This window comes from Felis catus, chromosome E2 (genome assembly GCF_018350175.1).
Source record: "Felis catus isolate Fca126 chromosome E2, F.catus_Fca126_mat1.0, whole genome shotgun sequence".
Classification (NCBI taxonomy): Eukaryota; Metazoa; Chordata; class Mammalia; order Carnivora; family Felidae; genus Felis; species Felis catus.
Genome location: NC_058382.1, coordinates 15,513,295 through 15,527,506, shown reverse-complemented (window position 1 = coordinate 15,527,506; position 14,212 = coordinate 15,513,295). Strand labels below are relative to the sequence as shown.

The 14,212-nt window shown below is 55.4% G+C and overlaps 2 protein-coding genes across 8 annotated transcripts; one reads left to right on the top strand and one right to left on the bottom strand.

Annotated features, from left to right (window-relative positions):
- The first annotated feature begins 4,280 nt into the window (after positions 1 to 4,280).
- CE2H19orf33 (chromosome E2 C19orf33 homolog) lies at positions 4,281 to 5,164 on the top strand. Its single transcript, XM_011289859.4, has 4 exons — positions 4,281 to 4,430; positions 4,549 to 4,661; positions 4,804 to 4,881; positions 5,011 to 5,164. Exons 1-4 carry the CDS (start codon positions 4,328 to 4,330, stop codon positions 5,119 to 5,121), a joined length of 405 nt encoding a protein of 134 aa, XP_011288161.2. The 5' UTR covers positions 4,281 to 4,327; the 3' UTR covers positions 5,122 to 5,164.
- Positions 5,165 to 5,289: 125 nt separating this feature from the next.
- Positions 5,290 to 13,051, bottom strand: YIF1B (Yip1 interacting factor homolog B, membrane trafficking protein). 7 transcript variants are annotated; one of them, XM_011289940.4, is made up of 8 exons: positions 12,925 to 13,050; positions 8,593 to 8,831; positions 8,406 to 8,510; positions 8,126 to 8,204; positions 7,934 to 7,991; positions 6,722 to 6,877; positions 6,547 to 6,640; positions 5,290 to 5,667 (listed from the first exon to the last, which is right to left on the bottom strand). In XM_011289940.4, the coding sequence occupies exons 1-8, from the start codon at positions 12,965 to 12,967 to the stop codon at positions 5,512 to 5,514; spliced, it is 930 nt and encodes a 309-aa protein (XP_011288242.3). In that variant the 5' UTR covers positions 12,968 to 13,050; the 3' UTR covers positions 5,290 to 5,511. The 7 variants fall into 7 exon arrangements, with proteins under 7 accessions (XP_011288242.3, XP_023100991.2, XP_044901988.1 ...); XM_023245223.2 differs by having other exon boundaries at positions 12,916 to 13,042; XM_045046053.1 differs by lacking the exon at positions 12,925 to 13,050 and adding an exon at positions 9,310 to 9,494.
- Between the last annotated feature and the right edge of the window lie 1,161 nt (positions 13,052 to 14,212).

Below are 14,212 nucleotides of genomic sequence, written 5' to 3'. Positions count from 1 at the left end.
TTCCCTGGCTGTCAGCCCCTTGGCACATCCCAAAGGGTGGCCCATCAAGACGTTCGGATCATTAGTTTTCCAGAATGTACAGGGCCAGTGCAGCACTTCTGTGGGAAAGTAAACAGTCTCTACATACTGTGTGCTTAAAGTCCTCCATCTCCTGGGATGTGGTTAAGTTCAAAGAAAATATTCCAGAATAGGGATTATGATGTTTATAGCACCAGGACACTCTGTTCATGTCAACTTCAGGGAAGAGATGAAAGCAGACCTTGCACAGGAGTTACTTTTCCAATGAGCAAGGTCAGTCCTCAGATGAGGAGCACAGGACCCTCACGGAGGACTGTATCCCAGCAGCCCACTCCCCCTTGGCTTCCCTGGCCACTAAAGTTGGCATCCAGCAACCTCTTCATAAATTGCAGTGATTAAATAAAAGCTTTAGGGCCTCCGTGACTCTCCAAAGAATGTCAGCTGGAGAAACGTTAGAGGAAGGGTAAGCTGATTTAGTAGTGAATGACCATATTGCAGGACAGTTGGGGACACAAGTCCCTTTTTCCTACAAAAAAGGGGTTGCTTGCACCCTCAGAACCAAGTCATTTTAGGCAGAAATAATGTGGAAACACAGGAGGGCAGAGCTGTTAAGAGGCAGGGCCAGGGGAGACATAAGCTACTGTCCCCGCACCTGTTAGCATGGTACACAAATACTGAATGGAGGGATTATTTTCTCAGAAGCAGGACAATCTTTAGCCCTCACCTGTTTCTCATCAGGCATTTGTGTTCACCTTCCAGGCTTTAATCTGGTGTCCATTTGTCAATCTTCTGGGTTAAAGCAAGGGAGTAAGTGTATATTCACTGCCACCAATAGGGAGTAGTGACAGGATCCCGCGTCTGTTTTCCCTCTCTTCCTTCCAGGAAAGTCCCCAGGTTTTACCTCGGTACATGGCTACCCAGCTAGGAGCTGGGAGATCATCATAGTCTCCCCTGCAGCTAGACGTGACCATGTGTCTGACCTGGCAAGAGGGATATGTGCTATTTCCGAGTGAGGTCCTTAAAGGAGTTGGTGTGCCCTCCATTTGCCCTTTCCCTTCCCAACAACCCAGTGATGGAAGCCAGCTTCCCTGTATGTCCAAGGGCATCCCTGGAAGGATACAGGACAGAGGAAGGAGCCCGGGTCCCTGAGTGATTCTGTGGGAGAGAAAAGTGAAGCTATCTCGTTAACGCTTTCTGCTCTTTTCCACACCCTAACTACAATACAGTTAGTACAATACAGTCAGGAGTGAACAGAGGGGAACTTGGAGGATCAGGCCGTGCCCTTCCCCAGAGCCACTCACCCTCCCCACAATCTTAGCAAAGTAGTAAAACGCCAGCCACTTCATCTTGTGTCTGGAAGGCCTCCCACTACTGCTCTGCAACCTACTAGCTCAGTGTCGTTGGGTGTAAAACCATCTTTTTGAGGTTCAACTGCCTCATATAGAACATGGGATCCTACTGCCAGTTTAATGAGTAATCTTAGGAGATTGTGTTTGTGAATAATACAAACTACCGTTTATTGAGCATCTACTTACCTTGTGCCAGGCAAAACCATCACTTTCCGAGGGAAGTCTTCCACCGTACAGAGGGCAGAACAGGCAGAGTGGTTGACTTAATTGTCCACAGAGCGAGAAGAGAGAGAGGACTCACCTGTGAGCAGACTGACCTCCACAACCCACGCTCATAGCCACTCTGCCTGCTGTAACCTGCCATCGCATTAGTAGAGTGCCTGGCATCAGGTAACCTCGCTAATTCACCAACTGACAGCACGCACCCTTTCTGGGTGCTGAGCAAAGCAGACAAGGTCTCCAACCCACGTGGAATTTATGTTTTGCTTGGAAAAACATTTTTTCTCATATCCTGCATCTAGTTGTGGGCAAAGCCACAATCATGATTCACCACCTCTTCTCACTCAGAGTAAAGATCAAAGATCTTTGATGTACAAGTCCCCCCACTGTCCATCCCTCCCGACCTACATTTCCCCCTCCATTCTCACTGCCATTCTGAACTCCTTGCAGCTCTTCATCACACAGGTACATTCCTGCCTCAGGACCTTTGCACTTACCATTCCTGCTGCCTATAACACTTAATGTGCTTGCATTTGCTTACCTCCTCATCCAGATCTTTACTCAAAGCTTTCCCTGTTCTTATCTGAAATCCAGCCTCTTCCCAACAGACCATGTAGTTATTACCTAGCCCCCTTTTTAGCAGCATTTTTCTTCTTAGCACATATTACTTTTTAAAACGTAGCTTTATTGAGGTGTGAGTTACATAAAACTCACCCATTTCAAATGTGCACTTCAGTGGTTTTTAATAATTTTACCAAGTGGTGCAATTATCACCATCAGTCAGTTTTAGAATGTGTTTTCATCCCCACCCCAATAAGATCTCTCATGCTCAGTTACAAAGTCAGTCCCCGTTCTCCACGCAGCTAGCTCCCAGCAATGGCTAACCTGCCGTCTCAATAGCCCTTCTCGGAACACTTCCCATGAGTGACATCCTACAATACGTAGTCTCTTGTGTCTGGCACCTCTCACCTCGCATGTTTTTGAGGTTCACGTGTGATGCGGTATATGTCAGTTCATTCCTTTTTATGGCTGAGTAACATCCCAGTATAGATACATTTTATGTCCATTTACCAGCTGATGGGACATCTTAGTTTCCATTTGTTTCTAACATTCTGTACATTTTACGGGGCGCCTGGGTGGCTCAGTCGGTTGGGCGTCCGACTTCGGCTCAGGTTATGATCTCACTGCTTGTGAGTTCGAGCCTTGTGTCAGGCTCTGTGCTGACAGCTCGGGGCCTGGAGCCTGCTTTGGATTCTGTGTCTCCCTCTCTCTGTCCCTCCCCTGCTCACACTCTGTTCTCTCTCTCAAACATTAAAAAAAAATAATAACATTCTGTACATTTTACTTTGTTTCCCCCACTGGAATGTCAATTCCATGAGGCTGGAATTTTTGGTTTTGTTACCTCTGTATCCCCAGCACTTGGACTGCGCCAGGCACATAGTAGGTACTCAACAGATACACGATGAAGGAACTGAGAATAAGGATAACTCCAGATAGAAGTAAGCAAGGACTATGCTGACCATCAAGCAGGGGAAAGAGGTTAAAGGGACGGGCAACGTGGAGCCGGCAGTGAGAGCAGGCCCCTCTGAGGAACGCACTCCGGAGCAGAGGCCGCAGTGCACAAGGCTGATCACCCCCCGTTCATCATCATCCCAGGGCCTCAGTCATCACTGCCACCTGGATGCCAGCCTGCCGGCTCCTGCAAGTATGGCAGCCCAGCTCCTGGTGGCAGGGCTGGGCCAGGGAGGGACCCGCAAGGACACAGCCTCACAGCAATGGGAGCAGATGGCTCAGGTCTCCCAGCTTCGCCCTCGGACCGACTGGCCAGGCCCAGCGCGAGGAGGGCAGACTGGATTCAGGGGCTGTCCCTTCCCCTGAGCGTTCACCAGGTGAGCCACAGGAACCAGGCAGAGCCTTGGCCGTGAGCCACACTGTCTGGGTGTGAATCCCACTTCTAGCCCATTCGTACTACATTGCCGTTCATCATCTTACGTCAATGTTTGGTCCCTCGGTTTTCTCATCTGTAAAACAGGGGTAATAACAATACCCACCTTTTAAGTGAACAAACCAAAACATTATTTTACAAGCACTTACTCTGTGCCAGGCACAGTCGTAGGAAACTAATCTTTTTGATCCTTACTATAACCCCATATGGTAGCTGCCATTTACAGATGAGGAAACCGAGGCACAGGGAGGCAAAGCAACTTTCCTGAGCTCACACCACTACTTAGTGGTACAGTGGGGCTTCGAATCCAGCAGGCTTATTCCAAGTTCATGCTCTTCACCCCTTTGGACACTGCTGCTCACAGAGCCATCCATCCAGGGGTTGTTGAAAGTGACTTCATGAGTGTGAAACCTTTGGAACAGTGCCTGGCATGTGGTAAGTGCACAGGGAGTGTTAGCATTATGACGGGACATAGGGCGCGGGGAGGCACCCTCCCTCTCGTTCCTTCAAAAGCAGGCATCTGACCCTTTTGAGGGAAGCAGCTGACAGTTCTAGCCCCCTCCCCAGAAGTCTACAGCTAGCTGCTCATACACTGCCCTCCCAAACCCATCCACACAGCCCCCCCTCACTTGCCAAGTCCACCAGGTGGGGTGGAAATACAACAATTAACTGACGAAATCCCCATTTCCCACAGAGAAAAAGTTGGGTGGTCCTGGGGAGGGGCTGTGAGTCAAGGCTAAGGACTCTGAACAAGGCTGGGTGGGGCTCCGCAGAAGTCCTTGGGCAGGCAGCTCCCATGCTCCTCCCCACACCCCTCCCTCTGCCCTCCTGGCACTACAAAGGCCCTCCTGGCGCTCCCCACATACCTTCTCTCACCATGGAGTTCGACCTGGCTGCAGGTGCGCTCCTGGGAGGTGGGGAGTTTGAGGGGCAGGGGGCCAGATGGAAACCCAGAAACCTCCTCCAAGGGCGCATCTCCTTCGCCTGGACCAGCCCACCCGACTTCTCTCTCCACAGCCCTGGACTCCACCTCCAAGAAGCCACAGGGGACAGCCCAGGTGGGAGACCACAAACACAGCACCCCCAAAGTGCAGGGCCCGTCAGAGGCCGGGGCGGCAGATAAACCGAAGGTAAGTCACCGCAGGACCAGGCACGCGCCTCCCGGTGTGAAGGTGGGGTGTTGCCATTGAACCCAGGGTCCCGCGAGCCTTGGGGCTTCCAACCTGGGGGCGGGGTAAGGGGTCCTGGCCTCACTGTCCTGCCTCCAACTAGCATGGCCACGGTCACCGCAGCTCCTCAGACTCCAGCAGCAGCAGCAGCAGCTCCGGCGACTCGGACGTGGAAGCAAAGGTAAGAGGCTTTCCCCGCTCCCACCGGCATTCCAGGTGAGGGCAGAGTCCCGGCCCACATGCCGGGCGATCGTTCCACCGGTGGAACCGTCTCTCTCCTCTCCCATCCCCACCGCCCTCGGCCCCACAGCCTCACGCTGCCGCGTCGGACAAGCACAAAAGCACAGCCGGCAAGGTCAAGAAGCCCAAGGTGAAAAAGCAGAAGAAGAAAGAAAAGGCGAAGAAAGAGGCTCCTCACTGACCCACCTGGGCGGGGGGTCTCATTAAACCTTTTCTCGGCCGGACGGCCGCCTTCCGGTCTCGAGGTGCTGTGGTGTGCCGGCCCCGCCCCGCCCGTCCGTCCCCCTGCCCCGGCCTGGCCTGCCCCCTGCCGGGCAGCCGCGCGCGCCGCCAAGGAGAGGCCGCCCACGCCGTGCCCATCACGGTTTATTGTTTCCTGAACAGCGGCCGCACTGCGGGGCGGCCTGTGCAGCTGGAGATCTCAGCACCACGGCGAGGGGAGGGGGCGGGGTCTCGGGAGGGGGGCAGCGCCGGTGCCAGGGCGGGGGCGGGGCCCCCGGGGGCGACGGGCAGAGGGGAGGCGGGCGCGGCCGCCCGGAGCAGCAGCTGGAGGCGGGGGGCCGGGTCGCCCTCACCGCACCAGGTGGAAGGTGAGCCAGTACATGAGCAGGGGCTGCGCCGCCGCCACGGCCATGGTCAGGTACATGCGCAGCTGGTTCCTGGCGCCGCGCACCGGGACCCCCTCGGCCGCCGCCTCCGCCAGGATCTTCAGCCGCAGCGTCCGGATCTGGGGCGGGAGGGGGTTCACCCTGAGTCGTCGGCCAGGGCGGGGCGCCTGGGTGTACTTCCAAGCCCTGCCTCTCTTCCTCCACGGGGGTGGCTGGGCTCAAGTTTCTGCTCGTGGGGAGCTCGGGTTCCCCCCAAACCTCCAAACAGATGGCGAGGACTTCCTCCTACCCAAACCTTGTGAGAAAACGTGAGGGTTCCAAACTCCAACGGCAGGAGAGTCCCCTGAGTGAGATGGGGACTTCGTGGGGCACACCCTGCCTGAAGAGGTGGCTGGGCTCAGCCACGGCTGCTGCCACCGGCTTATGTTGGCCCGAGGACAATTTTCCAACACAAGCCAGGATGCTTTTTTTTAAAAAAAAAAACTTTTAAATAATGACATCTAAGTCAAAGTTTATCTGAGGGTCAGACTTGGTCAGTTTTTGCCCTCTGCTCCTCACATATGCTCACACTGCATCCTCCCAGGACCCTGAGATGCAATTATTCCCCTTTTTGCAAAAGGGGAAACAAGGTTAAAGAGGGGAAGTGATTTGCCTGGGACCCAGAGAAGCTACTGCCAGGGGTACTGAAACTTTTTTCATCCAAACAGACGTTGTGGCAGGAAAGCCCACCATGTAAGGAGTGTGGAGTGAGGGCAAGAGCCCACTTTAACAGCCCAGCGGGGCTCATTCTCTTCCTTCAGGCCCAGCTTGGACACCCCCTCTTCCAGGAAGCTCTCCTGACTCCCGGGCTCGGGTAGCCACTCCAAGGCTGCTCAGTGCAGCAATGTGCCTCTTGTATCAATTCCCAACCTGACATCCTCTGCTTGGATGCCTCCAGGGGATCCCAACTCTGAGGGCTTGTGCCCTCAAGCCTCATCCTCCCCTGAACCCCAGCTCACCATGAACACAAAGATAGACACGCAGCACCAGCCCAGCACCAGGTAGTATCCAATCTTCCCAAAGAGCAGGCCCATAAGGACCCCGCCAATCATCCTGGGAGGAGAGGGGAAGGCTGGTCTGAGGGAGAGGGCTCAGGGCTGGGGCTGGCAAGGGGGAAGGGGGAGGGGTACTTACCCAACATATTTGTAGCCCAAGAAGGCCACCAGATCGATAGTGGTGAGGTCGGTGTTGACAGTGACCAGGTAGAGACTGAGCAGGATGGCCAGCACCTCCAATGTCAGCCAGGCCAGCGCAGAGCTCGCCTGCAGCCCCAGGAGGTCTGGGGAGAACCTGCCGGCACCAAGCTCTGTCACTTGGCTGACCGGCTCCCACCCTCCCAGAGGATCCACCTGCAGACAGCCTGTGTTGGGTGGGTCTAGAGACTCAACGGTGACCAAGATGGATCTGGACCCTGCCCGCATGGAAATGTCATTCCAGGGAAGGCTGACCTGTCCTCAGTGACAGCCCAGAGAAGCGAGGGCTGGGATGAGGGAAGCACAGGGCAGGGGAGTTGCTGGACCCAGGTGGGAGAAAGTATCAGAGAAGGCTTCCCAGAGGAGAGGATACCTGAGCTGAGGCCTGGAGGAATAAGCAGCTGACTGGGGAAGGAGGGCCACGGTCTCTGCCATATCCCCAGTGCCTCAACAATTAATGGATTCTAATGACAATTGTTTTTGATGCCACAAAAGAAATGAACTGGGGCCTAGGAGCAAGAGGTGGGGGCTTGGCCCAGGCTGGGGGATGGAAAGTCTTCCCCGAGTAAGTGCCATCAGAGTGGAGACGCAGCAAGTGAGCAGGTGCTGAGCAGGTGACGCAGGGAAGTAACATACTCCTGAGTAAAGGCCCCAGAGAGGCAGCACCAGGCCCTCTGGAGGATGGAAAGAGGCCCAGAGTGGCACAGCAGAACGAGGAGGGGCAGAGCGAGGCTGTGTGGAGGCCGTGGAGTGCCAGACTAAGGGGCCAGGGCTTGATCTGGGGAGGGGAGAGCTACGGGCAGCTTCTGAGCAGGGTGGGACTTGGCCAGGCCCGCATCCCAACAACATCCTGAGGGGATGTGGGCAGGGCAAGCTGGTTAGGAGGCAGTGAGGACAAGCGTGATCTGGTGATGGAGGCTAAGAAGGAGGATGGAGTTAGAGTTGTCCACTACAGGTGTGGTGATAGGCTACACATGGGTGGAAAGCGAGGGAGGAGGGCAGGCTGACTCTGAGGGCGACACCAAGGGCCCTGTGCCAGGCTGACTGGGAGCACGGTGGGGCTGCCCTGAGAGAGGAGATCCAAGACACCTTCCTGACTGCCCCTCAGCCCCCCAGCCCTCACCCCGCTCTGCCTACTCCAGGCCTCCCTTACCTATCCTGGGTCCCCAGCGCCAGGCCAGCCACCAAGACATAGGTGATGAAAGCCATAGCTGTGGGAGGCAGACACACAGACACGGGTCAGAGGAAGACGGACCATCCTGGGCCACTAGGCACCTAAACCTCTGCCCCAGACGTGCCCACCCAGAGGGAGGAGGGTGCCGGGCGGTGCCGGGAAGGGTGAAACCTGGAATGTAGAGGTCAGGAGCATTGACGTCAAAGCGGGGGGCGACTGGTGTGTCCTGCTGGTACTGTACTTCCCAGTCCTGTGGGGAGAGTGGGGGGAGCAGCAGGACCCCCAGAGCTGGGCTCCTGCCGCGCGGCCTCCAGACCCTCCCTTGAGGCAAACCCACCCAGCCTGCCCCTCCCTCACACCGGCCAGCCTCTGACTCACCCTGTACCCTCCACCCCCACCCGGAGGCCCTCCCTCCTCAGACCGTGTTCCCCTCGGTGGAGGCAGTGCTGACCTGGTGCAGGTAGGGGAAGAAGAGCAGGCCTAGCTTCTTGCCCACGTACATGGTGTCCACGGCAAAGTAATACTTGAGCTTGGTGACGGGGATGAAGCGGTCAATCTGGGGGGAGGGAGAGCCCAAGCCTGAAGCCCCGGCCTCATGGCCCCCGCCTTTCCCCGACGCCCACCAGCCCAGAACTCACGTTCTTATCCACCAGCTCCTTGCCCTGTGCGGCCAGGCTGCTCCCGTAGGCCATGGCCATGTTGGACACAGGATCGGCCAGGAAGGCCTCCTGGGGCGATGCAGAGGCTGGCACGTAGCCCAGGCCTCCAGGTGCCCGCTGGGCCCCATAGCCCCGGCTCTGGGCTGAACTTGTGTCATCGAAAAGCTGGTGGGGGTCAGCCATGCCCGGCTGGGACACCGGGATCCTCCGCTTTGACGCTGCAGGGGAAGAGTGGGGAGCCTCACTCGTTCTGCAGGTGCTCTCCTCTCGCGGCAGTGAGGCGCTGGTTTTGGTGTCAGATGGGCCACCCAGTCAAGTGCAGGCAGGCTCTGTCTGCCCGTCATGTGTCCATCCAAATAACAGTGACGATACGTTGATGGCTACTATATACTTGGCCTACTGTGCACAGAATCCTGTACCAAGCCTTTTACCAACAAGGTCTCTGTGTCTCCCTTCATGCCCTCCTTCACTTGTTCGCTCCAGCCACACGGGCTTCAATGTTCACCGGAAACACCAGGCCCGCTCCCACCTCACGGCCTCTGCTCCGGCCATTCCTCTGCCTGGATGCTTCCCCCCTCCCCTCCGCCAGGTCTTGGCTCTGTGGTGCCTTCCCACCCGACCATCCTGTCTCCAACCGCATGTCCCTTGGCAGCAGGGACATCCCCTGCCGCCCACCCCCTTCCCTGCTTCACTTACATCGAGAACTCAGCGCCGGCTGACATATTAGCTGTTTTATTTTGTTCACTGTCTCCCCACTAAAATGTGTGCCTCCAAGGGGCGGAGCTTCGTCTTGTTCATGCATGAACCCCTCGCCCCTAACACGGGGCTAGGGCAGGTGCCTGACAAAACCCTGCGAAGTAAGAGGCTATCTCCACGTCACAGATGTGGTAACCGAGGCTCAGACAGGGGAAGTGACTTGTGCAAAGGGCCACACTGAGTGAGTGACAGAGCAAGAGTCTAGCCCAGGCGGGCCTGATAGCTAGGACAGTAACTGAACCACGCACGAGCACTCAGCACATACCAGGCTGTGTGCTCAGCACTGCGGATGAATTCATTCAGTCCTCACGGCAGCCCCACTTTGTGCCAGTGCTATCACTGTCCCCATTTGACAGACAGGAAAAGCGAGCCCCAGAGAAGTTCAGGCCCTTGCCCAAAGTCACTCAGACGGTATGAAGCAGAGCTGGGTGTCAGGTCTGGAAAAAGTCCCTCTGGCTTCCTGTGGGGAACAGACTGGGGTGGGAGGCAGGAAGAGGGGAGGAGGGAGAGGTATGGGAGCAGGATGGGAATCGGGATGGAGGGGTGGGACAGTGATGGGGAGGGGGATGGGCTGCTTCTGGCCAGATTCTGGAGGGGGTAGGGATGGGGCCTGCTGGAGGTGGGCTCAGTTAGGGTAGGGTAAAGAAGAGGGAAGAGAAGGGGAATATGGAGAGGGCGGATCTGAACCCAGCACTCTGGCTCTGGGGCCCCAGCTCCTCAACCGCAAGCAATGCCACCACAGCAGATACTTACGGAGCTCCCCCTATGTGCCAGGCACCCTTGTGGGCACAGGGAAAGGGTAAGAGGGTTACAATGGGATGGGGGAGAGGAGTCAAATAATCTGTGTCCTGGCTTTGCACCTCAGTTCTCTCTTCTGTAGAACAGAGTTAATGGCCCAAGACCAAGGGACACTTATAGACTCCTCAGCTCCTGGCCTGGCACATAAAAAGTGTCAATTCCTGTCACCTGTTATGGATTACTAGTCCCTCAACTCTTCCTCTCAGTTATCTGCAGCCTGAAAACAGACCCAGGTGTGCTCAATCCCACAGCAAGCGGCACTGGCCTGGCCCCTTATCCCCAAGGCCCACTCTCCTTTCCCCTCTCCCACTTCTGAAAGTTTTGGTGCAAGCCCTTCTTCCCTCCCCATCACTCCCCAAGCCCTTGATATTTGGGGTTCTGGCCCCACTAGCCTCCTAAACACCCCCCTGCACTGCCGGGCCAAGACTGTTAGCCACTGTCATCCGACCCAGGCCCTCGGAAGCATTCGATGCCACTATCCCAAATGCCAATCTCCAACTCTCTGCTCCCTTGGTTTCTGAGACGCTGTACCTAACTCCTTCTCTTTCCTGAGCCCCACAAACACCTCCTGAGCACCCCTACGTCTTAGGCTCTGCTGCAGGCATGGTGGATATAGCAATGATCAAAAAGACAAAAACTCCTGGGGCACCTGGGTAGCGCAGTCGGATAAGCGTCTGACTCTTGGTTTTGGCTCAGGTCATGATCTCACAGTTCACGGGTTTGGGCCCCACTCTGGACTCTGTGCTGACAGCGCAGAGCCTGCTAGGGATTCTTTCTCTCTCTGCCCCTCCCCCACTGTCTCTCAAAATAAATAAACTTAAAAAAATTAATTAAAACGACAAAAACTCCTGCATTTGCGGAGCTGACGGTCTCGGGATGGGTCCCTCTCCAGCCTTGGCTTATTTTCAGCTCTCTGAAACATGCGGCCACATTTTCCACCCTTCTGGCTCTGCCTCTCACCTAGAGCGACCCCACCCACCCACGTGTGCCTTGGGCCCTGGGCTCTGTCTCCAGTTGCCACTTCTCTCCTGGCTCCACATCCATGTGTGGCCAGTTCCTGACCATGCCCTCTGGGTGCCCCTGGGGCCTCACGTCAGTGTCCAAGCCCCTGACTCCCCTTCTTTCTGACATCCAACCGACTAGTTGCTGGTTCTCGCCCACTGTGGCTCGGTGCTTATCCTCCCTTCTCAGACCTTGTCATCTTGAGCCTGACTTAGATGTCCTCCTACCAGGTCCCCCTGCCTATTCTTGCCCCACCAACCTTCTCTCCGTCAGCAGCCAGATTTTAAACGCAAAAGAATATTTCATGTCCGCTGCCGAAGATCAGTCCCCACTGTGCTGAGAATAAAAGCCACACGCATGACCCAGCTACGCCAACCACCCTGGTTTGCTCCCTCTCCTGGGGCTCACAGTGCCCAGTCGCACTGGCCTCTCGGGCCCTGACTCTGCCAAGCTCCTGGCCCACACAGACTTTTGAACATGCACGGCTATCCCTTTGGAACATCTGCCCACGAGTAACACCTGCCAAAAGAGCACTCAGGCCTCAGCTCAGGTGTTTCCTTTGCAGAGACCTTCCTCACTCCTCAGTAGAAAGCACCAGCCTCACCTTGTTCTCATAATATCCAGCGTTCTTTTTTCCCTTCTGAGCATTTACCACATTTGCTAACTATATATACATTTGTCCACTTGTTTACTGGGTGCAAGCTTCCAACGCTTTTCCTTCCCACCACAAATCCCCTTCTCCGGTCGAATTCCTCACAAGACATACCTCTTTCAGGAGGCATCACTGACACGCCCAGCCTGGGTCACACGCCTTACGTGGACTACCACAAACCCTCCATCCCGGCCCTGACCCCTCTGCCTGTGCTTCCCCCATCAGGTTACCATCACTCTAAACTGCCGCTGTCTTCTGCTTTCTACTGGTAGTGCATGAGGACAGGAACCAAGGCTGTCTGGGCACTGCTGTGGCCCCGGCAACACCCACCACAGGGCCAGCCAGGCACCTTATTATTATGGTTGAAGACAGGAATGAGCACATGGTGCCTCTGAACCCCCATCACATCCTGGATTATTCCCTTTACAGCCCTAAGTACTCCCCAGATTTTCTTGCTGACTTGCTTGTTCCCAGTTTAGTGTCTGCCTCACCACTAAACTCTGAGTTGTAAGTTAACAAGGACTAGTGCTATGCTAGTTACTACCAGGTACCCAAATTCCAGCAAAGGGCCTGGCACAAGGGGAGCTGAGGCAGGACATGCTGAAAGAATAAATGAGATGTACGCACAGTCACGGAGATGAAGAAGAACTTAAAGAGAGATACAAATTAAGAAAAACGGGAAGGGGGGTGAACAGTCTAAGATATATAGGTTCAAATCTTATGTGAGAAGTAAACATGGCCCTCTGAGCTCACGAAGGGCTTGAACGCTGTCCTACGGAGCGTGGGCGACAGCCGGAGGCCACGGAAGGGTGGGGAGAAGGCAGCTCGCTAACTGCAAATGAATGAAAGTCGTCTTTTCCTGCACACCACACATTATCCCGCCCAAAGTTTTCTTCCAAAGGAATTTCCTAAAGAAAAGAAGAATCGACCCCAACGCGCCCCCTACCCGGACCTGGCATCTTAGCGCTGTGCACACCCTGAAGCTCTAGATCCCTGACCCCGTGACCTCCGACCTGCAGCGACCTCGCCAACTGCCGCGGCAGCCCCACCACGCCCCCCGCCAGCCCGCCCGATCTCCTCGACCGGCCACGTACGCCACTTACGCTGCCGGGGCGTCCCCGCCGCCGCCAAGCCCGCCGGGTGCATCCTTCACCGCCGCAGCCGCTGCCGCCGCCGCCACCGCCCCAGCCGCTGTTCGAAATGTGCCCGCCCGGCTCCCGTAGCCACGCCCCAGCGACGGCGCGACAGCCAATAGGCATAACGATCGCATAGAGGCCACGCCCCTCGCGGAGGCCTGGACCAGTTGGCAGCGGGCAAGAGGCGGGGAGCGGAGACCCGTGGTGTAAGGCGAGAGTCAGCACTAAGACGGGTAGGTGGGCGGAGCCGAGGACAATCCAGGAGTAGGCGGTCTCGCGCATGACGAGAAATGTAGGTATCGGGAGAGGAGACTTCTGGGAAATGGAGTTCTCTATATAGACGGACGCTCAATTTGGATCACAGAGAGCACTGGAGAGCCAGAAAAGGGTGTGGAGCAGGAGAGGAGAGATCCATTTGTGTTCTCGAGGGCCTAAGAGGAGTTATGCAGACTCTTACGCTTGTACAATTAAAATTACAATTTTAATTTTGTATTAAAGTGAATACATAGAGTGAGAAGAGGACACCCAATAAGTCAGGTAGGAAGAACCAGGGGTCTTTCTTTAGAGGCATCTTTAGACATTTACCCAGAGATTCATAAAAATGCTCTTGCGTTGTGACCTGGCTTCCCCTGTCTGCCAAAACCACTCTGCAACCTCCAGCAACACATCACACACACCCGCAAGTGAGGAGCCTTAAAAGTTAGGTTTCCTCAGTCTTCTCTCTGTCCCTCAGTCTCCCCCTTTTCTGTCCCTCGGTCTCCTCCACTTATCTCAGGCAAAAATAATGGTAGAAGTGACTTCTGGGCAGTGATAGCACTCCAGAAGGATGTCAGCAAGCGTCCCTGTTACTGTGGCTTTCCCTTTCCTCCTCTGAGATCTTGTCTTTTCTAGGAAACTTGAGGACTGTTTCTGGTTTCTCAGTTATGAGTCCTGGCTCATTCGCGGTCCTTTTACATGAGTGAGGCTCCCCCATTCCCCTTCTGCACCTCTGGCGTAGCATCTATCCCTCTGGCTCCACTGCCATTTCTTCACCTTCAGTTCTCCCTTCTAAGTTCTTCCGTGACTATTTTGTAATGTTCACAGCATTTTATTAATAAAGCAAGTGTTTTGGCTTCCCGTTGGCCTCATATTTACCCCTTACCAGTTTTGGGATTAGTCCATTTTTAAGCCTAAATATTCTCGTCTGTTTAATGGGCATAATATAGGAGAGGATGAGGATTCAGTACAAGCCCACTGTGTACACAGGACCCGGCAT